General features: G+C 41.9%; 1 protein-coding gene across 1 annotated transcript in view; it reads right to left on the bottom strand.

The window, feature by feature from the left end:
- Positions 1 to 373: 373 nt before the first annotated feature.
- The window catches only part of ksr2 (kinase suppressor of ras 2), an 86,992-nt gene continuing 60,156 nt past the window's right edge, over positions 374 to 27,209 (bottom strand). Inside the window, exons 7-21 of the mRNA XM_041937596.1 lie at positions 23,896 to 23,965; positions 22,544 to 22,627; positions 22,274 to 22,359; positions 20,934 to 20,954; positions 20,543 to 20,652; positions 18,317 to 18,485; positions 17,220 to 17,261; positions 14,130 to 14,199; positions 9,965 to 10,013; positions 8,723 to 9,084; positions 5,771 to 5,867; positions 5,547 to 5,680; positions 3,545 to 3,679; positions 1,336 to 1,465; positions 374 to 520 (exon numbers count right to left, since the gene is read on the bottom strand). Of these exons, the coding sequence (XP_041793530.1) occupies positions 374 to 520; positions 1,336 to 1,465; positions 3,545 to 3,679; positions 5,547 to 5,680; positions 5,771 to 5,867; positions 8,723 to 9,084; positions 9,965 to 10,013; positions 14,130 to 14,199; positions 17,220 to 17,261; positions 18,317 to 18,485; positions 20,543 to 20,652; positions 20,934 to 20,954; positions 22,274 to 22,359; positions 22,544 to 22,627; positions 23,896 to 23,965 (1,706 nt within the window). The remainder of the gene's footprint in view (positions 521 to 1,335; positions 1,466 to 3,544; positions 3,680 to 5,546; positions 5,681 to 5,770; positions 5,868 to 8,722; positions 9,085 to 9,964; positions 10,014 to 14,129; positions 14,200 to 17,219; positions 17,262 to 18,316; positions 18,486 to 20,542; positions 20,653 to 20,933; positions 20,955 to 22,273; positions 22,360 to 22,543; positions 22,628 to 23,895; positions 23,966 to 27,209) is intronic.

Raw genomic sequence — 27,209 nt, 5'->3', positions numbered from 1 at the left:
GATGATGTGATCGGTCGGAAGTTACAAGCAAGATACGTCCAGGAAATAAACCAAATATTATGAGTCAATAGTAAAAGACAAAAAAGAGAAAAGGAAAAAAATATCCTGCATGGTTCAAATCAAACCAAAGAAAATATGAGTCCCGACTGCTTTGAGAAGCTGGACAGTCAACTTATCTGTACACACACATGCCAACATTCCATGAAAGTACACACAGCATGGGCAGTTTTCATCACTGGGCTGGCTTTTGGATTCAGTGCATTCTTTAAGGAGGTGGGTTATTCATGGAGAGTTATGGCGGCTGTTTTTTTTTGTTTTTTGTTTTGTTTTGTTTTCAATAGTTGCTGATTGTTTGCTGTTTTGTGTCCCTAACTCATTTGACATACTCAGCTGACTTCCAGAAGTGCCCTGGGTGGGAAAGGCGACGGTTCCGTTTTGGCAACTTTTCCAGTAAATCTACCAGCTTGGAGAAGCTGGGCCGCTCTTCCTGCTTGTACGCCCAGCACAGAAGCAGAATGTCCTGGAAAAGACAGAAAAAAAGCACTCAGGTTGGAGTCATTTAGAGTCTAAGCACGTCGAATTAACAGGTAAACCTGTAGATCTGTTCAGACGGACGGTCGGAGAGAACGGACAGGGCTCGAGGGGTTTAGCAAGGCGAAGGAAATCAAGGAGGAAACCATGCCGAACTGCACATTGCAGACAGGAAAGGCCACTACCACCAGGGGACAGGTGCAGTTTTCCCTAACAGGGGACCCACAGAGTCAAACTGAAAAGCTCTGGTCTCATGGCTGACTCTGATCTGACACCCTTTGTTAACAGAAGCACAGAAATGCATTCCAGTTTTATATGAACAAAAATACATTCGCGAGCAAACATATTTGCTACCATTGCCCAATTTTAATAAACTCCTCAGCTCCGCGCAGAACTTCTGTCTTAGTTGAATCTTTAATCAAAATGTTAGCCAGTTAAAATACTTTTCCACACATCCTACAACCACCAGGCTCATTGAAATGCGTTTCTGCAAAATGATGTAATGGTGGCAAAAACTTTCTAATTGTCCCCTTCAGAAAGTCTTTCAGTCAAAATTTCACTCATGAGCATCCTTCTTAAAACTTTTGTTGTTCCTGTCTATCATCTTAAGATCCACTCTGAGGGTACTTCTATGAATCCAGCTCCAGATTGCTTATAGTCTTTATCATGCAAAGCTAATTTGCAATAACGTCTCGGAGCGAAATGAGTCGAGGATTCACTGTGCACAGTGCTTGAACACGAAAAATGCGCGTTTGAAAAACAGAGCGAGTCGTGAATTGTGGCAAATTAGAAAGGAAAGCTTACTGATATCTCTTTCCCCATGCCAGTCTGGGTGAGGTTGGGTTTCATCCCGCTGCCGATCTGCCATATGATCACCTCTGCTGGCTGACTCTTGTAAGGCCACTCACGTGCGTGTAACTCGTACCAGATGGTGCTGTAAAGACAGAGGGAGGGAGCGGGTCAGGAGGTGTGGTCAGGAGAGTAACACCACTGTCAAAACACACTTATGGAGGCCAGTGCGAACACTACCAGGCAAGATATAACCCACAACAACGATCAGATATCAGATTAATGTACATTTGCAAAAAGAACTTGCATTTTGTGGATGAATTTTGTCATCGCCTTCAAGTTTTGAAGGACAGTTTCCTCCAGGAGTTAAAGAAATGACCCGTTTTTAATTACTGCCCATGCAACCTTAGCACACACCACCCTCCCTGTGCAAAGAAGCGGCTATTTTCATACTGCTCCTGCACGTCATGTTTGAGCAGCATAAAAATATCTCTCTGCCAGGAGTAGGGGGAAAAAGTGATGGTTGATGGTTAATGAATATGTAAAACAGCCATGGGTGTCACCTCTAGGTAACACAAGGGCTAACAGAGCAGCTGGACAGTGTGCGCCAGCACTGCGCTCTCCTTCCCTTAAGAATGATAAAGGGACAAAAACTCCATATGGGGGACCATCTGAAAATGCAATTGTGCTAGGAGTCAACAGAGCAGGGTCCACCCCCTCAAATGAATCAGTAATGGCGGCAGAGGAAGAACAGGAGCCGTGGGGATTTTTAATCAACTTAGTAAAAATGCAAAATTGGACTTTGGAGGAGGAAGGGGGGGGGGGGGGGGGGGGGGGGGGGGGGGGGGGGGGGGGGGGGGGGGGGGGGGGGGGGGGGGGGGGGGGGGGGGGGGGGGGGGGGGGGGGGGGGGGGGGGGGGGGGGGGGGGGGGGGGGGGGGGGGGGGGGGGGCACTTCTGTGAGATGATTTGGGTTAAAACGAGTCAAATATCCAGCCCTGTTGGCAGAATAAAATGTTGACATTGTACGTTTCTGCAAACCACCGATATGTCACATGTGAACGGTTAATACGTAGCACATCAACATTTCTACAATGTGCTATATAGTTGAGATTACTGAGATTACTGTGAAGCAGCAGACCACTCTTCCAGCCGCGTTTTCACCCACAACTCAGGACATTTTCCAGCCATGCTTTTGCCAGCAATGCTGGGCATTTTAAGCCAAAACATGATCTTTGAACGAAAAGTTTGAAGGTAAAGAAACATACATTTTCAACATATAAGAAAATTAAGAACAGAAGAAGAATAGAAGCTAGAGCACACAGAAGAGCAGGTTTTTATTTCCACCTGAATACTTATTTGCGAAGAAATGCCTGCAGATGACTTTATCTGGGCCTTGTTAGCTGGAAAACACAATGGGACCACAGCATGAAGCCTGACCCTAATCCACGAAAGAGCAGAATGAGGCACATCCTGCCAGCACAGACTCTCATTGGCCTCATCCAACAGCTCTCAGCAGTCAGTAAAAATAAATCAGAAACAGCCTTCAATCAGAAACAGCCTCATTTGTAAATCTTTGATTCACTTCTCCCGCCTAATCAATTAGGTGACTTCTCTTGGCTCCTCAATATTGCGATATTGCCTGCAGTAATCCAACCAGTTTGCAATCAGTTTCAAGGTAACTCTCTTGGTTTGCATCATTCTACTCCAATCAGCTTCCACTGTATCTCGCCGTCTTCCGGCTGCCAATGCTTATTTGTGCAACATTCTCTCCCCCAGTGCCCAGTGTTCCTGAGAACATGTTATCTTCGTCATCATCAGGCATGTGGAACCAAGTGGAGTCTATGTCAAAATCAGATATTTTTCAGGCAATTAAGTTTTAAAATTGTTAATCCTGCTCTCATTAAACTGTTACATAAGTTGGATCTCTAAAGTCAGACACTAACCGAAGCAAAATAACACATATAATAGCATTTTCTTTCTACAGTAAGCAGCGAACATCTGTATCTATAATGAGATCTGAAAACCAGTTAATGAAAGTTGCCTCTTTGTCATGTGATGTGGAGCTGAGTTGTAGGACGATGCTCTGTAAGAGTAAGAATTTATTGAATTCACGCGCATATTTTGGGTCTGTAGACCTGCTGTGTCAACAGCGGGCTATGACTGTCGAACATCAGGCTCGTCCGGACAAGCAAACAGGAGGGCATCAGGTTAGAGGACACTCACCCAAAAGCAAAGACATCCGACTGTTTGGAGAAGGGGAGCTTGTCCTCCTCTGTGTCTGGAGACAGCTGCTGGATGATTTCAGGGGCCAGGTGACACAGCCAGCCGTTGGGGATCCTCAGTTTGTCTTCTCTCCGGCTGCAGAATGAGGGAACGTGGAGATGGAGAGGTTTACTGATCTGCTCTATCACGCTGCCAAGCAAAAGATGTGACATTCCTGCATCTTCATAACAGCACTCTGATATTGCGGGTAGCCATGATAAGATAAGTGGATGATGTGGCTTTTCAGTTACTGTTTCAGAAAAATGTGTGTGCTTTAAGCTTCGCAGTCGCATCGCTGGCATATTGTTGCAATTCCCAGTCAATTTGAAGGATGGTGGGGTGCATGGCACGAGCTTTGAGGCATGTCAGATTGCGCAATGGAAGCTTGCTGAATGGTAACACGATATGTAAAAAGTAGGAAAAGATGCAAGCGAAAACATGTCATTAATAAACATTGTATTGATTGTATTCTGTTTTTATTTATGTTTTACATGGTGTCCCAATTTAATTTTTTTATTTTTTTATTTTTTGGAGTCACGGTTGTAACACATTTTATCTCATTGATTTAATACATACAAAAATAGAAATATAACAAAGACTAGTTGGTTTACTGGGAGCCTGTAGTCTCATTGCCATAGTGATGTTGCCAGGCAACCAGCTTTGATTTAACGAACAAAATATAACATGTTAATTAGTGAGCTTTAGAGGTGATTTCTGGTAGCATTTTATGAAAATGCATGAAATACTGCAGGATGATTTCCTGTTGCTCGCCATTAACAAACAATAAAGTCACTTTGTGTGATTAATTCAAACTCAATAGATCATCAATTCAGGGACAAAGGCACAAAATCCAAAACCATCTAGCAGGTACCAATTGAGAATTTATGATCACACACGTTTAAGCTGTTATGAAGTAACTCTGAACTAACATCTCTTAACTGATGATCTATTGAGTATGAACTAATCACATAAAGTCATAGAGACTTTATGATTTGGTAATGGTGAGCAACAGAGTTCATGATACATCCTGCATTAAATCCTGCATTAAATCCTCATGAGTCATGCATTAGTTAAGCCATGCTGAAGTATATGATTTGTACCCTTATTATCAAGTGTTATTAGATTTTTGAACTATAGCCTACTTAAGACTACTTCATAACAACATGATTTGCAAAATAGTGTAACATTTAAGACTGATTCATACCTAATCTGCAAATTCGAAAATGGGGAAACATGGCTGGCGGCTCACAGTCTGCTGGTTGGTCTCCAACATGCTTTCACTGCTTTCAGAGGGTTTGCCGAAAGTCTCGACCTCATGAGGACAATCTCCAGCAGATACAATATGTGATTACTAGTTTGCTCAGCCGTGACATGGCAAATGACAGAAAATATACTCTATTTGTTAGCGGAGTAAAAACCAATTTAGAGCGTTTTGATCGTTGCTAGTGATTCATTGCTTTCTTTGTATGACATTGCTGTTTGTACTGTCCAACCACTATTGGATTTCTGTGCTCATCCTTGACCTGTTCACCCCTGTTACACTTACAGCACAGACTCAAGATTGCACACAAAATGAGGAACTTTGAGTCAGATTTCACCATCTCTATCTCATTAGATGTAATTTGTGTTGTTTCCTGTCAAAAGAGGATGCTGCTAATTGCGTCCTGATGTCTGTCTATTAGTTTTGGAAAGAAACAAGGGAGCCAGTGACAAAAGCAGCCATGCATCATGAGCAGAAAAGCAGGTATGAGATTAAAACTTTGGTTAAAATAGCTGAAGAAAAGCAAGTTATGGTAATTAAACAGTCTTAAATGAAAGCCAGTACCAACTTAATGTCAAATGGTGCTGTCCCTGCGCCATTTGTGTATACTGTTATATATCATGTTATTATCCATTTCAAATTGCTGTGCTGCACGTGCTGAAGAAAGCACTGCTGTCTCGGATGTGTATTGAACATAATTACCTGCCAGCCTGCAAAACCCCAGATATGGTGAAGAGTCCAAAGTCCGTAATGACGACTTTGCCGTTGTCATAAAACACGTTCTTGGACTTCATGTCTTTGTGTAAGATCCCCTTGGCGTGGAGGTAGCCCATCCCCTGAGGACAGAGATGCAGAGATGTGACTTCTCCTGTAATATGATGTGCGTCGCAGAAGTGTTCTCGGGAATCAGTGTTGAGTTGTTTCACCTTGACCATCTCTTGTGCGATCTGTCTGGTCTTGTTAACATCCAGCACAACCTTGGCATCCCGCACCACAGAATAAAGTGTCCTGCCTTTACACAAGCTGAGAGAGGGAAAAGGACACGAGTTCAATTCACTGCGTTGACTTATGTAATCACTTTATTGAACACTGGACACACATCACAGTTCGACCCCCTGCTCACATTCTACCTTTATTTGTTGTTGCTAAATGCTAAAAATCTTTAAAATTCTAAATTTGGGACAAATCATTCATATCTGCAGTCACTGCATTGTAACTGCACTATAATTTGGATTCTTCGGTTTATTCTGTTCAAATTTAATCTTATTGTTTTACTCTTTTTAAACCTTATTCAAATGTGTCCTACTCTATCCTCCCATAAGGCATGTTTATGCCTGAAGCAAAGCCCTTTGATTGCATTATGGTTGAAAGGTGCTGTACAAATGAACGTCTTGAGGTTCTTGTTCGCAGCCATTTTCTTGAAATGCTGCATTCGCGGCATGCCGGCATAATGGGAGGAAGGAACACAGTGTCTTCATTCCCACACCACATTTTTTAGCAAACCACTCCTAGATTCACAGTAAACTTCCAGTGTGAAAGCATCCATAGTTGGAACACGGACACAGTATTTAACTGCTCATCATGTGTTATCGCCACTTTTAACCAAAACCCAGGCTTACTCTGCAGTTCATGTGTGTGAGACTGTGTCAGTGAGTTAGGGCGGTGCTGCGATGTAGTTAGAGGATAAAATGTCACCAGTCTGAACTGAAACGTGTGCCCACTCGGTGCCGGGGTGACGCTGCGGTGCGTGGAGGTGGTGTCATATTTCTGGAGGGGTGCCATCGCAACGGCGTATTAACAGACAGCTCTACAACCACCCCCCGCCTCACACCTGGAGCCCTCTTCCCCGACTGTGCAACGCAGGTGACCAACAAAGGACCTGAAGCCAACAGTTCATGCATATTCATTCCTACGATTAGCTAACAGCAGCTGCATTTTTTAGTCGCTCTCTTCCCTCGGGCTCTTTTCAGCACAAAAAAGTGGTTTCACAGGTTTTGTGTCACTTGACTTAACACCTTCACATCAATATCAGGTCTGGTCAGGTATGATAACAATCGCTGCTATACCCCAGACAAACAGGACATGTATAAGATACACTAAGTATGCCATGTCATGTCATGTCATGGCACTCAGCTCATGAAAAGCTAATGAGGATACCTCAACACACTTAAGGCCACCTATGTGCTTTGAAGAGGGCTAATTATGCCATATCCATAGATAAAACTCAGTGGTAACATCACAGACGAGCCTGTGTTCTGTGTGCAAATTCCATCCACAGTCGCCTGTAACCAACGAAACAATCAAAGAGTAAGATATAATCAATGTTTATGTCCTATCCTATCCTATCCTACCAATAGACCAAAGCAAGGTTTGATGTTACAGGTGTGTCATATTGCACTTTGGGCTGCACGAGCATGAAAAACGCACCAGGGTTTCAGTCCAGCCGACCCAAACGAGGCCGGCGTGAACGCGCCCGAAGCCTGCATGTTTCTTTAAACCGTGGCACAGAAGAAGCAGACTACAGGGGGATAACAAAGCCACCTGTTGCACTGACATTTGCTTTTATTTTCAGCAATCAGCAGCGAGGATTTCTGAGAAGCAGCCAGCTCATCTCTCGGCTCCCCTTCACTCGCGACAGCTTCAGCTGGCATCAACTGCAATCACGCATCTCAATCAGCCAATCAATCAGTTGGTTGTTATTTAAAAGGTATTTACAACCACTGTGAATATAAAGGAGCAAAATTAATAGATTTAGCTTTGTTTTAACGCATGCTGAATCCAGCATGGAAATCCCTCTCTTTCTTCTTTTTTCTGCCTTTCTTTCTAAATAGAGAATGGAAAAAGACAATATATATATTTTCTGTTAAACAAAAACAGAAGAGAAGAAACAAAGAAGTAAATTGTTTTTAGTGAGACATCCTTCTTTGTGTTGATGACAGTGGGAGAGTGGCAAATACGTGAACAATTTCCTTTTGAACATTATTAGCCGTGCTAATTAATTAAGTATCGTGCATTGTTGGTGATGGTCCTTAACAAGAACAGCCGTGTCCTTCTTATTACAAGAGAGAAAATACTTGCTGCAAAGAAATGTGAGTGCTAATCCTTGAACTAATTAAGTTTTTTTTTCCCTATGCGCTAGAATTCATTCAAGTTCACTCCAACTGTGTGCTGTAGTCAACTGTGCTGCAGTCAAATACAGCGGGGGATGCGGGTGTGGGTGGTTCATCCCTTCAACAACAGCAGTAGCCTGGTCTAATCATAACCTCTGCATGCTTCAGTGTCCCAGAGGCGGGCCCGGTTGATCTAAAGGAGCGTACCAAACGGGTACCGACCGCTCAGAGTTCAGAAGTAGAGTAAACCTCAGATTTCAGAGCCGTGATGGACACATAACCCGCAAAGGGTTTTTGTTTATTCTACATGTTGTCTTTCATTTTCTCTCACTTTGGAATACCAAACTACCTACCTACTATAAAAGATGCTGTTTTATAGATAAGTGTTTTCAATTCTTTCTATGAATTCATACTTTTCTGTGTGTATATGGTGTTCAAAATATACAAAGTTATAGCAATAGCCTCCAGGCCAGAACACGTTTGCAATACTAGGCTTTATCCACATTTATAATGCACTGCATATTTGCATGTAATATTACATAGCAGATTCCTTTATCTTCTTCAGTTTCATTTTATGTTATGTCATTTGATACACAGTTATCAAAGCTGGGTCCTAAAAAAATCAGTATGCATAATAACATATGTATGATTTTGAAGTAGACATTAAACTTGTAACTATGAGGTGTGAAAACACAGCAGGTTTGATCAGCTGTAGATCTGATTTCCAAGCCTTCTGTACAACACAACCTGTTACATCTGTGTCCTTACCTGGTGATGATGGCCAGATGAGGTGGGCTCATGCAGGCCCCCATAAACAGCACCACATTCTCGTGGCGAGTGTTGCGGTAGGCCATCACCTCGCGTTTGAAGGCCTTGAGCTGGTCCTCATTGTCGCGCTCGATGTCGATCAAGCGGATGGCCACCTCGCCGTGCCAGCGTCCGTGGAAAACTTTGCCGAAGCGTCCCTTACCGATCATCTCCCCGATCTCCAGCTGCTCGAACGGGATGTCCCACTCCTGCAGGAAAATGCTGGTCTGGCTGGCCTTGCGCGGGAAGTTGCGAGCCGACAGGAGCGACAGGTTCATCTCCTCAAACTCGTCGCCGGAGTCCTCGTCGTTGCCCTCCTCGTTCTGCGAAAATGGCAGAATTAAACTCTTCTCAAGTAGCTGTAGGCCTGCATTTCACAGATCTGCAAGTATGCAATGTGACAAAAATGCCCTTACACAACACAAAGAGGTGGTGTTAAAATATTCTACCAAGATGTCAAATGCTTATATTCTGCTAAATGCAGCAGCTGGAGGATCTCCTCAAACCTCCTCCAAACTACGCAGGACTTTCAGAGGTAAGATGCATACAAAGTTGTTTGTCTGCTGAATGTAATGCCTTGCGGTAGAAATGCAATGACATCAGTAATCATAAATATGCTGACATATATGTCAAAAGTACAATTACTCCACATACACATATCTCAACTATATGTAAAATAGCATCTTATTGTTTTCAAGCTGTGTCTGATTGCTGTTCAGGCCATTACCAATAAAAAAATAGAGGGTTATGAAAAGGGAAAATAGCCGTGGGGAAAACTGGCTGATTTAGTCTGATTTGATTTGAAATATAATGTACCGCACAAGTGAAAATGACCTATTCAAAGATGCCTGCTGGAATATCATTCAAGGCAATCTCCATCACATTTTCTCAGAATAAATCTTTGTTACAGGAACAGCGATGACGATCTGCGTTTTTTTTTTCTCTCTCTCTTTCTCGCTGCTTTTGACGCATAACTTACCTGGAGGCTCCTCAGACAGCTGAGCCAAATGATGCTAAATGAGAGAACAACGCAAATGACTGCGACGAGTGATGGTGAAAGCTGTATTTCGTCTTCATTCGAGTAATTTCACACCAATATTACTGGCAAAAACGTGGAGAAGAGGAAGGATGGACTGAATGAAAAGCTGACAGTCACATACATTCAAAAGCATAACAAGAGTAGAGATCAAAAAAAGGACTCACGTCGGATGTAGGTTCGACTTCGATTTGAAGTAAAGGGTTGCCCTCGTTCCTGAAAGGAAGAAGAACAGAAATAAACCCGTGAGAAACAACGTAAATAAAGTAGATCCTTTCATACATTGAACTGATTTGTGCTCCTTTTATCAGGTGTTTAAATGGTGTTTTGGTTCCTTATTGCTGTTATAAAGAGTAAATGATGCACTTTTGATCACTAGTATGAAAATGTTACAGTTTTGATCAATGCCTCCAAAAAGATTTATTTAGAACAGCTACGTTATATTCATTTACCCCCTTTCATCAAGGACTATAATGGAAACAAGCTAGCTTTCTTGTGTTATCCTTGACAAATTTGTAGATAGAGCCAATGTCTTTGATTTATTTATTCAAATAAAGTCAAATAAAGTCAAGTAATCAAACGGTTAGTAAGTAATTTAGATGAATGTAAATGTTGCTTCTTGAGTCTATTTTTATTAATGATTGATTGTCATTAAGTGAGTTTATTCCATGCATCCTTCTTCCTTGTGAAAACCTGACTCCTACATAACCCACAATGCACCCCCAGAGATTTGACTGCATTATGCTAATGTGGCTAACGTGGCCTTGCGAGCATAAAGCAGAGATGAGGAGCGAGCTTCAGAGGCCTGGGAAGCTCACTTCTTACAGTGTCGAGCCCGGACCAGCTGCCGCTTCCTCTGGAGCCACAGAGGGCCACAAAACTGATGGAGTTTCCCTTTAAAGTACATATGCGGAGTCATACAAATGTATTATATTGCATTTTTTTAATTCATATATATGATGAATTATAAAAAGAATAAATAATGCCAAATTTATTCATGCTTGGTTTTCAAATCTTGCCTCTTGTAAATATTGTAGCTTATCGGGTGCATTGTTCGTATCTGCTGATGTAATGGGTTGTAGAGCTTGACCTGTGATCAATCAGGGTAAGCCTACATATGGACCTTCAAGGCTGCAGGCTGTGATGTTGGAGTTCTTTCTCCTTCTACTTCATTGAACTGATCATTGATTGCACATGTGTCCGTTATATCTAAGAGGACTGAAACCTTGAATCCTGAAACTGTTGATTTTGAAACTTTAATTTTAGTCTTTTTATGCAGCAGAGCACTTTGACGCCGTTTATCACTTTATTACAATGTGATAAAGCTGCATGGCTGGATTTTGAGGCTGTCTGCTGTCCACCCTATTTTGTGAACAGGTAACCTTTTCAGTCTCCTTTTCCCAAGACGGCAAAGGCGAGAGACATTAAGCTGCTCTAAATAAGGTCCTTCATTAAGGCCATTTTAACGACTGAGATGACACATTTTCACTGCGACTAGCAAACTAATTTGAAACTTAGAATTGTTTTATTTTCAATCATTAACATTTCTTTTTTACTGCTGCAGAACCACTGATTGACTTTACAGAAGATAATAGTTACATTTCCCCTCCAACTAGTCAATCCTTCGGCCTTTGTGTGTTGATTCTTTCTGGTTCATTGAACGTTTTTTGTGGAGAAGGCACTTTACTTTGGTACTATTCTGCTCGATCACGCTGTGCATTTTATTCCTAAACATGCCCACTGCAAAGAATTACTGCACCAGTTTGCACTGTAGGTCACCTGCAGTGGCCCACAGGTGGCAAGAGCACATCAATATTATTTGACAGATAAATGAATAAAATGTGAACAGGATTAAATGTAACAAAGGGCACTCCTGATTACTGGCAGCATCTTCTGACCCTAATTTATAATTTCACTGTCGCTTTATAAAATTTCAAGTGCATTTGCGCCCTGAGCCCTATTAATTTCTGACCCTGGCATGTACACCGTCACCCACGCTGTGGGTGCCAAGGACATGACACAAATGAAGCCACTTCTGCTCCTCAACCCATCCTCCTCCGTCCACATAACTGGCTGTGTAACATCAGCGTGTAACCTCTCCCAACCTCTCTGTGGTATATTAACACTGGTTCACAAAGTAATCCTGGACTCATGGGCAAAGACCAGAGGTGAGGCAGAGTAGAAAATAAAATGTGATTCCTGTGGCGCCAAGAGCCCCTACCAGCGGTTCGATCTCTGCTCTAATGAGGGGTACCTGCCGGGTGTCCGGGTCTGAGACAGGCCCTCATTAACCCTGGGATGAGGCCATTAAGGCCAAAGAAATCTGCCAGCTGCCACCGCAAGAGCATACAAAGATGTGGGAAAGCAGGGACAATAGCATTAATTAAATCAGAGGAGTATGGGTTTCATAACGGCGCTAATGTATTCACATTCCTCAAAAGGCAGAGAAGGAGAGACTGAGCCAGTGAGAGAAGGAGAAATAAAAAGATGGTGAAACTGTCCATCTACAGATACAGTAAAGAGGTTTACCAGGTTAAAGATGACACTGTGTACATTTTCACCCTTTTTTCAGGAGATGTCTTCATTATCTCATTTCTTTACATTTAGCTGCATGTGGCTGCCTTCATTAAGACTACAGCGAGGTGTATTTTCTACGATGCGTTTGCTGACCAATCCCAGTGGAGACATTTTTATTTCCCCTTGCCCCGCTGCAGGGAGGTTAGCTTGCAGAATAAGCTTGTGTAAAAGCAAAGAGATTTTATTTTTCTCAGCAACATCTCTCTATTTACAGCAACAGCTGCTCTGATGAAAAACATACCTCATAGTATACTGCAAGTCAGTTCCTAAAATCATTTCTATAGGAGGATAAGGAATGAAAAATGTCAATAGAGCTGGACCTTGGACCTTGACAAGGATTTATTTAAGTAACCAGTTTTCCCTGCCTGGAGCACACAAAGGCGTTCTCCATTCACCACTAGTTTCATTTCCCTTCCACTCTTTACCTTGGGTCATTGTGGTTATTGATTCGACGATCCTGCTGTCAGAGTCATCTGAGTCATCCAATAATAATAAAATTATTTGGTGCATTTTGGCTCAACACAAACTAAGGAACACTGCATTGCAAATGGTCGCTTGAAAACCGGTCATTGTTCTACTCGCCCCGGCCTGACATCAGCATCAGCTTCATGACGGTTTCTTTCATTGATGATTTTGAGAAGCTGAAACGTGAGTCTGCTGCTGTCCTGTCATCATTTAGATAAAGATTAAAATCAGGATTATTATGTTAGCCAACAACTAAAACATATCCAAGGTCTTTGCTGTCAAAGTTGTATTTGTTGTTGGACTGACAAGAAAATGTTTCATAATGAATTGCACAGAATGGGCAATAAAACTTTACAGCTCAATGGTTGAATCTAATCTGCATGTAATATGAACACAGAAAAATAACCTTTTTGTATATCATAATGATCGATATATAATGGAATGTATACCATAATGATTATAGAAGATATAAGAACGTAGATCTTCAAGTGATCCCATTCTAATCAGATGCGCCTGGAGACTACTGTGACGTATGCATGCCTTTATTTGTAGTCCTTCATTTTCTTTTGGTTCTTATCATTTAGACTTTGCTTTCCATTTTTTATCTCAAAGCTGCTACGAGGATTTGGCATGAAGACATCAAAAACAGCTTTTTTTTTTGAATGTACTGTCTCATGCCCTATACCTTAATCTAAAAACCCATAACATTTGACGTTCTCTATCTAGGACCTTTTCAGGACCGTGCTGACATTTCAAAAATAGAATAAACAGTGGCATCATTTCCCATTGATTAAACCATTACAATCTATGGGTACAGCCCATATTTCATCACAATTGACCATCCGCCTATAGATGGAGGTTCTCTTGCCCTGTTTCTCATGACAGATTGACATCCTAATCTAATTAACATCTGGGTCGAAAGGCATCTCATCACTCCTCCTCCTCTTCCGGTTGTTTTCCCGTGACCACTGGCTTCCTCAAAGAGCCAGTGAAAATCCAGTTGGCATCCCAAGTGTAGCGTGAACTAAAGGCCATGCTAACATTAGTCTCTGAGTATTCGTCATGTCGTCCGTCGCATTGAAATTGTCACCCAAATATCTGTGCTCCAATAAGTTTGACTTGGCCTCTGACCGGCAGCCACGGAGAAGGAGTAAGAGGGAGGAGGAGATGAGGGAGCATGCAGAGTGGAGGAAGATGACTGAGAGCAGACATGGGCCTGATGAAGATCAGAAGCACTGTCTTCGCTTCTTTAAAGGCAGACATGTGGTTTGACTGAATGGCTCTACTCACCCTGGTTCAGACAGGACAGGGTGCAGGATGACCTGCGGTGCTCTGCTTGGAGGAGCTTCTGGAGCAACATCTGGAGATATTGGTCACAAAACATCAAGCCAACAAATTAGAACAAAGTTGCATTCAGTACTAAACCCTGTTTAACATCGTTAACATTGTTTTCCGTTGTAGATGTCATTTAGGTGAGATAGAGTCATATCATGAAAGACAGAACGTTCACACAATGATCGCATGGAATGAGACAAGGTCAACCTGCCCACTGCTGCTCACGTCACAGAGTAAATTAAAGAAATTAGTTATTAAGGGGAATATAACTACACATGACACAGCCTGACCATGTGTGATACTTCCGTCTCGTGTTGCAGTGGTGTTATCAATGGCGGAAACAATGAAGGTTTGAACGGCGGGTTCGTCTCTTGCACCCAGCTTTAGACGCTTCGCTTTGAAATTCTGCTCTCTTCAACGTAGGAGGCTATGCGAGAGGACTGGGGACAGATGAATCAACCTCTGTGCAGATTCACGACTAAAACAGTGCGTACGGACAAAGACATAAATATGATATGCTATGACTCATTCTTTTAATCTGATTTATAAAGCCGCACGTTCATCTGATTCTGTTTCATCAATCCCAATCATTGGGCCAACGCAAGCAAGGGCCTCATCTGGTCTCCCACAGTTAGACATAAATGGACGTAGATCGCCCTTAAACATACGCCGACATAGTGATACTTGCTGCGTGCTCCAGCACTCATTCGACATGTGGATGAGAGGAACGGCAAAGAAGAAGAAGTGCGATGTAAATAACTGCATTGTATCTGCGAGGTTCTCCAACAGTAACAGCTGTGGCTATTTATAGCGCCCATACTAATAATTTATCACATGTGTCATCATTGGCTTGATGTCTCAATCATCATTATTAAATGTCAGAAGGATGATTAATGGCTAATCTATAGATTGCATATTAAAACAGGCTTCGCAATGTGCGGCGCAATTCTGGATCAAGTGAACAGATTATTAAACGGGATATGACTCCAAGATAGCACTGATAAAATTCATCAATAATTTAAAATGAAGTATATTTAAGCCTCTTAATGACATTTTACAGAACACTGTGTAGAGGTCTAAATAATAACACAATGAGCAACTCATCACTTCACCCACAGCTATCGCTTGAAGTCTAGCTTCACAACGCATTCTTCCTTCATGGCCGCAGGAGCATTGATCTTTGTTATGTCACTGAAGAAATTGTCTCTCCAACAAGGCTTCTGAAAATTCTTATTATTAGTTGATTCATATCAAACTTGTACACAGAATTAATTTCACTTTGTCAAACTTCACACTTTTGAATGAAGCTTTGTGTCTTCCCAGTTTGTGATTTTTGTTCAAACGAGACACAGTGGATCATTTTTAGGTATGCACTGGAAGTGCCCTGATGCTGCAAGATTTTAGAGGCTAATCCTTATCAACAAAACCTTCTGATTAACTTGAGTGATTAACTCAAAATACCTTGTTGATGGTTATATCTTTTCTGCTGGCTTGACTGCAGCAAAGGAAACGACTGAATTCTCGCACACTGTCGGCTTTTTGAAAAAGGCAACATTTCAGTCACACACATCATATATTCACCATCTAATAATATGCGGTGAATATATGACTGAATTGTTGCATTTTTCAAAACACTGACAGTGTGCTGGCAGGAATTCAACACTTTTCCATGCATTCATTTTTCCATGCATCTGGTTTGTGCGTGGTTTGTTTGAATGCAGCATAGAAAATGTGGAAACCCCTCACATTCTCCTCATCATGTGTTTTTCTCGACACTATTTGTATGGAAATATCAGTGTGGGAAAATGGGCTTGTGGTTGGAACAGTGGCACTGGCTCTGTGGTATGTCAACATAGAATATATGTGTTGATGCACAGCAATGCGATATGCTGCACTGTTACAGTATTTGTATTTAAAGCATGTAGAAAAAGCACATTTTAATTTGATCACCATAAAAGGCCATACAGCATATACAGCACTTCATATTATCAGAGAAAGACAAACAGCAGGTCGGATTCTCTTTGCTGTTCTTGATGTGTAAGGTCAGCTGTAGTGTCGCATCCACCTCTGAAAGACATCAGAGGATTCGCTGCCACGCTTGCCGCCTGTGTTGGCACAGGCTGACAATTTGTGACACAAAGTGGGAGCCACAAACAAGCATTCCCTTTGTGGCACGGTGCATTAGTAGTTGGCACCGTTGCCTCACAGCAAGACGGACGTGCTTTCGTGTGTGTGCATGGATGTTTGCATGGATTTCCTCCAAAGACCAGAAGCCGGGAGGACTGGAGTGAATCTGAGCTAGTCGATCTGTCTGTGGAGCCTGTGACAGCTTCTGTAGAGTATTCTCACCTTCTACCCAACAATGTACGCTGGGGTACACTCCACCCCTTGTGAGACTGAAAATAAGCACCTTTGTGAAGACAATAAAATACTACATCTTAAATTGTAAGGTAATTGGCCCTCTGAGGTTTATGCAATTTTTTTTTTTTTTGGTTTTCTTGTCTAAACAAGTGCCACCATTTACAGTAAATTTAATATGACATGAATATGGAATTAGTTCCACTTACACAATGGCTTTAGATCGATTGGACTAGCAGTTAGTAGTAGTGTTTGACCATGCTGTTATGCAGCTCATAATGGTAGCAGATGTAATTAAGCTGAAAAACAGATAACAATATGCGTGGCTACAACAATCAGAACCTGGGTACAGCGCTGCGTGCTATATATTCATGCATTTCCAAAAAGCTGTCTCCCCAGTCTCAATTACACCTCGTTCTTTTCCTCACACCACTCCAGGCTGTAATAACCTGCCAAATGAGCATAGACTGTGCGGTACCAGTGTGGGCAAAAGCAAAGGGTCTGGGCAAATCATTAGGAGGCCCAAATGAGACAAGCAATAAGTGGGTGTAGGGGCCAAGAGTCTTAAAGCAGGCCAAAGTGTGGGTATGAAAATCACAACCAACATCAAAAGAGCCCTCCTCCTGCTTACTTTTGCTGGGCTTGTTGCAGTGCATTATGGGTAATGACTAATTATAAGGCACTTACCTGGGAAGATGAACTGTTGTTTGTATTTGAAATAACTGGAGGCTGTGGGAGAGACAAAAGGAGGGATGGAGTTTGATCTGAAGTCATGTGGACTTGGCAGTCGTACACTGCTGTTAGTTCAGTATTTATTGTCAAGTTAGTTGTACTTTATTATGAGACATAGCCTTTGGTCGTGCTAGCAGCATGGCACTGGGGATGGCAATGAGATGAGTCCACCACTTTGGTTCATATTGAAATATTTCAACTTTCAACACATCAGACGGACTGCCATTAAATTTTGACACAGACATTGAAGGTTCCCAGACAATGTGTCCTACGGACTTCGGTGATCCCATGATTCTTCAACTAGTGACACTATGAGGTTGACATTTGAGGTTTCTTCTGGTGGTTGGAATATGTCAACAGTTGTTGGATAGATGGCCTGAATTTTGGTAGAGACATTCATGTTCCCCTCAGGATAACTTTGATGCTCCTCTGGACTTTTATCTAGCTTGGTCTATGACCAAAACCCAGCAAAACTAATCATATTTCCATCAACCATCCTCCATTGTATTTGCATTTGGTGTTAATTAGCAAATGCGAACATGCTAACATGGTAAATTAAGAGGGTGAACATGGTAAATATTATACCTCTTCAACATCAGCATGTTAGCACTGCGATTGTGAGCATGCCGATGTTAGCATTTAGCTCAAAACACTGCTGTGCCTCTTGTTTGCCTGTATGGCCGCAGGTTATGCACTCCTCCTTTGGGGGATGCAAGCTAGTATAGTAAGTATAACGTTGCCATGGAGTCAGTGAGTAAGCTGTGAGCTACATCTGGAGTCTTGTTGTCATGTTTTGGTTTGTCAAAAGTCATGCCAAAAGTCATGCCAAATTGGTTATTATTAGTAACCATGTGAACAGACAATTATCACTTACTTTTGCTACTGAAGAAACCTTTTTTTTTTCTATTACTCTCAAACTTATTTTTGGACATTCACCTGAGATCAGATATGATGTTATCCTTGAAAAGTGTGAGTCAAGTAAGAGTTTATTGCCTCCTCTGTGATCACCCTGTCAAATATTTAAATTTGAGTGTATTCAAGTCTTTCATTACCTGTCAAATTGAACTGTTTCTGTTGCCGTGCTGACTGCGGTGACGGGTGTAGCGGCGAGGGGGGCGTGGCGCTGCTGGGCAGGGGAGGAGCCGGGGAGGACGGGGTGGAAGAGGTGGTGGATGAGGGATTACTGCTGGAGTCTGGCTGGTAGGGGACTGGGATGTGATCCTGAGAAGAGACAAAAAAAAAAAGACAGGTCATCAGAAGCTTTGCTTAAATGTCAATGCTGGTGATTTAGCAAGTTTTAGTCTGTTATCACAAAATGCTTGCACTCAATACTTTAGTGTTGGCCTCTTTCTGAATCACACCAGAAGTTTCTTGATTGATTTTCTACCTTCCAGGCAGCACTTGGTTTTCATTAATTTCAGTTCCATATGAAAATCAAATTGCAGAGACTCGAAACTTGCCCAACAGAGGTAATCCATCACAATGAGCAATACACTGCCTTTACTTTTGTGACAAAGTTATGTTATCATTGTGTAGGGCTGCAGTTGTGAACAGCAAGCATTTTAAAAACTCCTTTCAGTGGCACATTTAAGGATGCTCCAACATCCAAAAACACAGGGTTCACTAAAACTGAATCATCTTTCTGCCGTGAGAATGTAAAACAGTTCTTCTTTGGGCTGCTTTTGCCATCGCCACCTCATCACAGCCAGCTCTAGGCTGAACTCCAGGTCCAGTGACCTCCTCTCTAATCTGCTGCTGCTGCCGTCACAGCTGCTCGGTTCACTTCAGCAGAGGACGTAACTTTAAGCTTTGTTACCAAAACTCAATTTTCAGATCTACATCGCGACCACTGTCTAGACTCTGTCCAATTTCAATTCAACTAATTCTGAAATAAAATGATTTCATAATAGAGCGTAATCAACCAGTTTTTCAGTGAAAACTAACAAATAATAACTTTCAATGAGTCTCTCCTGCACAGACTCTGCCGAAAAATCACTTGTTAAATACACATTGGCAGAGAATTTAATCCAGGAGACAAACAGTAAGTGCAAATGACAGATTTGCTTCTGTTCAGCAGGCAATTCTCACATGTCAGAGCATCTTTGAATGCACCAACAGTTCGAGGTTTCAAAATGATCCTAGCTCTTACCTGTAACGTCATGACAACATAACAGACAGAAAAAATAAAGACAGATGGATTATCTTCCTCAAAGTTTTCAAGTCTCTGTAAAATGATTTTTGTAGTCCATTGAAATGGGTAGAAATAAATGGCTGCCTTAAAGGTGGGACATAAGTCTGAGGGTCTGAAAAGATGTAAGTAAGTGCAATTTGGAATGAATGAGCTAAAACTGTTGTACAACCACTGATGTGGATGATTTTATCTCCTTTTATCCCCCCAAGTAAAGTCATGGAGTTTGAACTTCAACTGGAGATCATCATCAGCCACAGAAAGCTGTAAAAAAAACAAAAAAAACAACCAACACCTGACTGCAGGTACATCTGGCTAATCAAGTGAACTGTTGAACTCAGTGAAATCCAATAAGAAGGATTAACATGATTTTGGACAATGCCAATCCAACAGAGTCAGGCTCGCTCAGGTCATCTTTGAGAATATTCATTATTTCCTATATATCTTTCTTTATTTGGAGGTTAACACAGTTTTTTTCCTATTGGTTTATTGGATTTTTGAGACTTCTGAACAGCAACAATGGTCTGAATTCCAAACCCACAACCTGAACAATAAAAGCGAAGTGTCACACACTAGTGTGGTATATTTATCGGCAGCTAACAGCATGGCAGTTTAATACTGCAGAGAACAGCACCAACATATATAAAAAGGATCTCTGTTTAAGACATTTTCACATTATCTAGTTATCCTTTACCATCATTTTTCCAGGACAAGCATGAACGCTGTGGATTTGTAAAGGTCATATCTTGTGTTTTGTGTTATGTTCACGATCACACTTTCTTTCTTAACACACACTTGGTTCACAACATTTCCATCATAGTGTCATCGCCATGGGAATCATGTGATAAACTTTTTTCCTCTGGAACTGAGAAACTGTTAGATGTGCTGGCTGCAAAACATTCTCTGTATGAAAACAAATCCATCTGTGCAAACATCAATACTGCTGATGATATTTTCGTACGGTTCCATGATCCCCTGGGAACGACACAGTGACTCATAACCGTTTTCCTGCCCCCAAAAATGGAAAGAATGTGATATGTAGGACAGGTTACGCACAGATTGCGATACAAGGTTTATTTTTTACACTTACCTTGTTGATTTTGTTGGTTTTGGGGAGCGTCTGACTGATGTGCAGGTCTGTGTACCTGAGCGGGTTGTTGATGTCACATGGCACTGATTCAGTCCGTACCAGACGAGCTACTATAGAAAAAAAGCACAGAGGAACAATGGAGCACTGTGGGAGAGCAAAATTGCAACACTTGCATAATAGCTTTGGGAAAATTAGGGGAAAACTCTTTATCAGGCCCTGCCTCTAATGTGAAAAATGAACAAACTGCCCTTTCTTGAGCACCATCCATTCGTTATCGCATACAGACACTTTGTTAAGGAAAAAAGTTTCCTTAAGCAAACTATGTCATTAAGAAAACTGTCGCTTTTTCTTATTGAAGAAGGGTAGAAGAAGTCTAATTAGCGTTCTTTACCTTGAGTTGTTCCTTGGTGGTCTTATTTGGTGGAGAAAGGGAAAGGGGGGAGGCAGAGAAAGGACAAAAGAATCTTAATTCTGATAGCAGATAATGGGAATTTTTTCAGTGCTGTCTGTGTCAGTACAAACAGTGCATGACGTAGTCACTTCTGTCAAACCTAAGTGGCTTAATTAATCAGGAGATAACCTTCCATCTGCCTTTCATTCTATAAATGGGGCCTCAACTAAAAAAATATTATCTTTAGTGGCTGTAAGAACTCCTACACGTTCAAATATATGAATAATATTGAGAGCAGAATACAGCAGGGCTTAAATCAGTGGGTACTAACCCACTGACTAATATCCACATAAATACAACTCATTTTTAATCTATTGCATCTTTGGCACAGGCTGGTAAATGGACTGTATTTATATAGTGCTTTTCTAGTCTGACAACCACTCAAAATGCTTTTACAACACAAGCCTGCATTAACCTGTTCACACAATGGAAGCCAGGCCGCCGACTGATTACGAGCATTAACACGCTCAGGGCTCAGTATCTTCCCAAAGGGTGCTTCGACATGTAGGCTGCTGAGGCCAGGGGTTGAACCAACGGCCTTCTGATAAGCGCCCCTAGCCACAGTCGCCCCTTCGAAAAGACACTGCTGGGATTCAAGCCAGGATCTCCTGTTGACTAGACAGGCACTTTAACCAACTAAGTCACAGCGCCCTGTAGGCTACAGTATTTCATTAGTCAGCAGTAAAATTTGTGCCTCAACACTTGCTGAACGATACTTCAGCCTACATTATTTTGTGCCCAGCCAAAGGTGCTCCAAAGCCTCCACAAACACATATCACATTTTCTTCACAAGTGTGTATTCAACACTTGTAAGAAAACGTGACGCAGTGGTTTAACAAGCAGCCGGCTGACATTTTGGAGGTATTTACTGACAATCAATAGTTAAATGTTGGCCATGGTGACTGCATTTTTCATTATTTTGCATTGGCCATCACACCCTAAAAAAATATCAAATGCAGTAACTTGTACTTTGAGTATCTTATTGACCAGGTACTTTTCATTTTTACTTCAGCAATTTTCTCAAATGGTGATTTTTATTTTTCCTTGAGTTTTTGTTTTTTTTTTTTGTAGTAGATGTAACTTGTAAAAATGATGAAAATTCACTTTGCTGCAATCATCAACACTAGAAATGACAACATACTACTGTTACACTAAGGAAATGTCCATTGCTCTATTTTTGAAGACAGTTAATCACATTTCCCACCAAATAACTACTTCATTCACACATAATACATTAAATTTGACGCTCATGAAAAGTGAAATGTGACATGAAAAAATACCTTTGAGGGATTCTCGTCCGCCTCGCTGTATGATCAGTAAATGGCAAGGTGGGGCTTCTTTGGTGCATTTGTTGTGGCACTTCAGCCTGAGAGCACACAAAGGGACAGGAAATGGTATTAAAACAAAAGGGTTCATGTCACCTAGAAAACAGTTAAAAAACAACAACAAACAAAACCACTAATTTATGTCAACATGTGTGATTAGAGACAAATCATGACTACTGTTGCAATGCATGCCACTGAAGGCAAAAAATCAGTCTGGATACCTACTTGCAGTTTTTACATTTCAGTCCAAACAACATTCCCTTTCCACATACTATGCATGTCTGGGACATCCAGTACTTTGTAGAAAACCTGCAAGCGAAAGAAAAGCAGGTGAGATAAGGATGTTTCCAGGACATCACTTTCAAGTTGTGGCACATTTGTGTGAAGTGTAAGAGCTGTGGATGAGAACACTCTTTGACCTTTTACCTTTGATGACATTCTCTCATTCTGACAGCTTTTGCCAAACAAGGCCTCACATTCCCTGTCACCTTTCTGCGAATACAATAGATGCGCCTGAAGAGGCTGCTTCTGCGAAAGTGTTTACCTTAATCTCCCTAACCTGCTGATTTAATTTGGGCCCATTTCATTTTCATCTTCAGTAACCCTGTGCGAATGAATATGAGTAGCTCTGCGGCGCAGGAGGAGGCCACCGGGTTTTACATCAATACGACGATCAGCGCGAGTGATGGGAGCTCAGAGGCCTGCGCCACTCTTAAAGGGAATAACATAGTCTCTTCTCAAACACGCCGATCCACAACGTGCTCCGCAGTAGCAACCAATTCCCTGCAGAGATTAACTGAGAGGTTCGAACATGTATGCGACTGTTGACTGTATTTACTGATGTGACGCCTGTGTGCCAGCGGTGCTGCTGGCTGGCTAATGTCAGGTGACTAATATAGTTTGACAGAGTCCGAATCGCTTTATTAGGTCCCTCCTTCACCTCAGTTGGGAGACACGACTCAATCCGACCCCTGACTGATTCTTTAGTGGACTCTGCCGTCAGATATGAACAGCGATGTGACATTAAGGGCAGATTCTGCATAAAGAAATGTTTTTTTAGCACAGCGGAGGCCCCAGAGCAAAAGTGGTGCATTGTGTACCAGCTACGCAGATGCACTCATCTTAACAGGCCAACAATGCGATCAAGGGCACACGTTAGAAATATGCAAATTGGCACATCAAGGAGATTGCTGGATGGAATAATGGCATTTCTCTTAAAACCAGCCTTAATCTTCAAATAACGGCTCTATAAATTCCACTTGTGCTCAGTTTGGCTGCATATGATGAGGATTAGAGCGTCTCTCTCCACCTCGCTGACTTTCAGCAGGCAAGACACCCACGTTCTGGAGGTTGCTGAGATCCCACAACTAATACGGCATTGTTTTACTTTTCAGATCACTAGCGTTCGGAGTCAAGCAGGGCGAGAGAGAAAGACAAAGGCAGACAAAGGGAGAAAGAGAACTGAGATGAGTTATGCAAGAGGCCCTTTCTAATTGGACTGGAAATCTATCACAGATGAGTGTTTGCACATAGGCAAACTCATACACACTCACCCACACACTCTCCTTCAGGCCTACCTGTGTTTTATTGAGTTTCCCAGATCTCTTCGGGGAATCTGCGGGGACCAGCGAGGCACTGAGAGAGTGTCTGCAGAAGAAGAGACAGGAGGTTGTTCGGGTTTTCATTTCTTCAGTTAAATGGTAATACTGACAGAGTGTCTTTCAGAATTGACTGAATGTCTTGCATCAAAAATTCGATTTGGAACATATGACATTTTAGGGAATTGACTAATTTTTTAACAATAAAACAATAAACTGACACTTTGTTTTTAGACTTAATCAGCTGTTTATAAATGAGATGTCCTAATTGTATAGATAGATAGATAGATAGATAGATAGATAGATAGATAGATAGATAGATAGATAGATAGATAGATAGATAGATAGATTGCATTATAAAAGACATCAGTCATCAACAACGACTCTATGCACTATGAAAGACAGACTCTTTCTAGTGAACTCTCTCAGGCCTATGGGCTGAAAACCTGCCTGAATTGTCTGCATGTTTAGATGCAGATGGCTCGTATGATGAGGCAACTTTGGCGCTACCTGTATTTCATTGTGAGGCACTCTTGCTTCAAAAGGCTTCCACAACAAAAACCATTCGCTCGGTCCATTAGCGCATGCAGTGATTGAGCGGCCCGACACATTTACGCGCCACCTCTTTATACCAGGTGAGAATGGCAGCCTACACAGAGTTGCCTGCGAAGGCGGCTGGATGTCGTGGATATCCACGCAGATGGTGGCGCGCTCTAATGATGTGCTGGCCGCCGGTATTTTCAATAGCAAAATAGCCATGCTGAAAAATGCTGACAAAGGCAGAGGTCACACCAGAAAGTGCACCAATACGAGATCATTTTTGTGCTTTATCTCAATTTCTGCAGAAACCGCACATATTACGGGCTTATTTACTGTAGGTTATATTATGTTACGCTTTTGACAATTTAGACATGAATAAGTACAGTCAACCTCAACAAAAGGTGAATCTGAAAGAGATAGCAATATTATTTTCATCAGGTTAATCACAAAAACCAGCACCTTTTGAAATTTCTACTTACAGAACTAAAAACGAGCATTGCAGTCCTAAAACACTGATGTACTCACAACGGACAGCAGAAAAAAAGGACCAGTATCAAAGAAGCTGAACAAAAGATGTTGTCTTTATTCTTACATGCATTCTTCTTCCAAAACCTCACACCTATATTACCCACAATGCAACTTGACCGCCAACAGTTCAGTCTGAGATATTGGCGTGTTAACGCTAGTAACAGCTAATGTAGCTTTGAGCCGCTAGCCCCAAACAGCCTCCACATCAGCAGATGTTTTTCATTTTCAAACCTGTGGTCTTCAGCCCAAAACACTTTATCAATTACAACAACAAGTGTTGCATTAACAATGCATGAGGCAATTTATCAGACTGGGTGCAGCTCCCTCTGGATTTTTTCACATATGCAGTAGTACTCCAAAAGACCTGTAAACAGACTTTGATGTTAATGTACTCTAAAATTGCAGCTAGGTGTGCACTTCCCCTTTAAGGTTGTGTGTGCATGTCTTATATTTGAAGAATAAACAGGTTTTGAATAAACAAATAACTATGCACACGCTCTCTGCTCTTTATAAGCATATATCTTGCAGGCTGTCCCAATTTCAATTCAAATGTGCTTCAAGAAAACTGCTCGGTCAATAAAGGTGCAGCTTTGAACTGACAAAATTAAACCAGTAAAATAGTAGTCCAGAGTAAAATAGTCAAACGTGAAATATCTTTTTTGCAGGTTTATTCATGAGTATTATGATTCCTGGGGGAGAGGAGGAGAGACCTTCGTTTGTATGTTTGTGTGTGGCAGCGTTGAACAAGAAATTGACCAAAATTGAACTGTGGGCCGAGGTGTGCACTGAGATTGATCTCCAAGAAGAAATTGAGGTCGTCTTTGTCGATTTTTATATTCACAGCCTCTTTACTGTTTTTTTTTTTTTCAAAATGAAAGAGAAAAGACATTAAGATCCAATGTTGAGACGCCGATATTCCTTCTAGAACACTCTTGTTGGCCATGATGATGTTTTGACAGCTTGGTAGATAGATTTCCCGCCGTTGTTGGCATATGTTTATTACTGAGGTCAGCTCTGTCACCTTATAGCAATACGGTCCTAGGTTCAAACCTGACAGCTGGTTAATTGGCAACTCTAAAATTGCAGCTAGGTGTGAATGTAACCGACCCGTCCAGGGTGTACCCCGTTTCTCGCCCAATGTCAGCTGGGGTTGGCTCCAGCCCCCCCGCAGCCCTGAAGGATAAGCAGGTATAGCTAATGGATGGAATAATAGTCTGCCCCTTGTGTATGGATGTAAATGGGGTGGACAAAATTTCAGAACCACCTTTCACCGTAATACACTGCAGTACAATGCCATCACCCTCTCCGTCCTCAATAATAAACATGAAGCACAATTATCACTGACAGAGTCAACAAAACTGAAGATCTATAAGCTTTGTAAGAGCAGAATTCACGGAGGAGCTTTTGCATTGATTGCACTAGACTGTAAACTAATAAAGTTGAGTGAGTGTACAATGTTCATTAAAGATGTTTTGTTCTATGGAAAAAGGTCTTGATCACACAATCCTCCAGTTTTGTTCGCTTTGTGTCTCTATGTCTTTCAACAATGGTTGGTGTTGGCCTGAAGACGACTGTCGGCTCTAATGAAGGCATCAACAGCAGATAAGAGAGAAACGAAATATGTGTGTGCCTCAAAATTTTCATCTGTTGAGAGGCTCAATCAGCGCTATTAATTGATTATGAGGCTGTGCTGTGCTAATCGGCCCCGGTGTCGTATAGCATTTCCTGGTTCCTGAAGCCCCTTCCTCCCTCCTCCTCCTGTCTCTCCAGAGGCTTGGTGTCTTCCCTCCGCACTCCGATGCATCGCTCAATTACACTCAATCAACGTGATAACTCAATACAGAGGGGAAACTGACATCATCTGCTGTTTGTCGGCCTTGTTGGCGACTGGCAGATGATTGGACTTTTCTGCAGCGTGGTTAGAGCTGTTCATCATCGTGTGTGCGTACTGTTGACGTCCCTGTCTGTCTTCCACGACAATCTTTGATGATTCGTCCGTCCCTCAAACAATGGAGGGAGTGTAGATTTATGTCAGTATTGCAAGTGTTCACGAGAACATGAGAACACACACAGGCCAGTCATATGAAAAAGCATAAGCTCGAGAAATCTCAGACATCTTAGAAGTCAGGTCAGAGCATACTTGCATTGACGGGGATATTTCTCTTTTGGTTTTGCTATGATATGTTTTATGTCTGTCCTTTAAGGTTGTCTGTCCACGGCAGTGG

This window comes from Chelmon rostratus, chromosome 5 (assembly GCF_017976325.1).
Source record: "Chelmon rostratus isolate fCheRos1 chromosome 5, fCheRos1.pri, whole genome shotgun sequence".
NCBI classification, from domain to species: domain Eukaryota; kingdom Metazoa; phylum Chordata; class Actinopteri; order Chaetodontiformes; family Chaetodontidae; genus Chelmon; species Chelmon rostratus.
The sequence above is the reverse complement of the archived record's forward strand: the minus strand, read 5'-3'. Positions and strand labels throughout refer to the sequence as shown.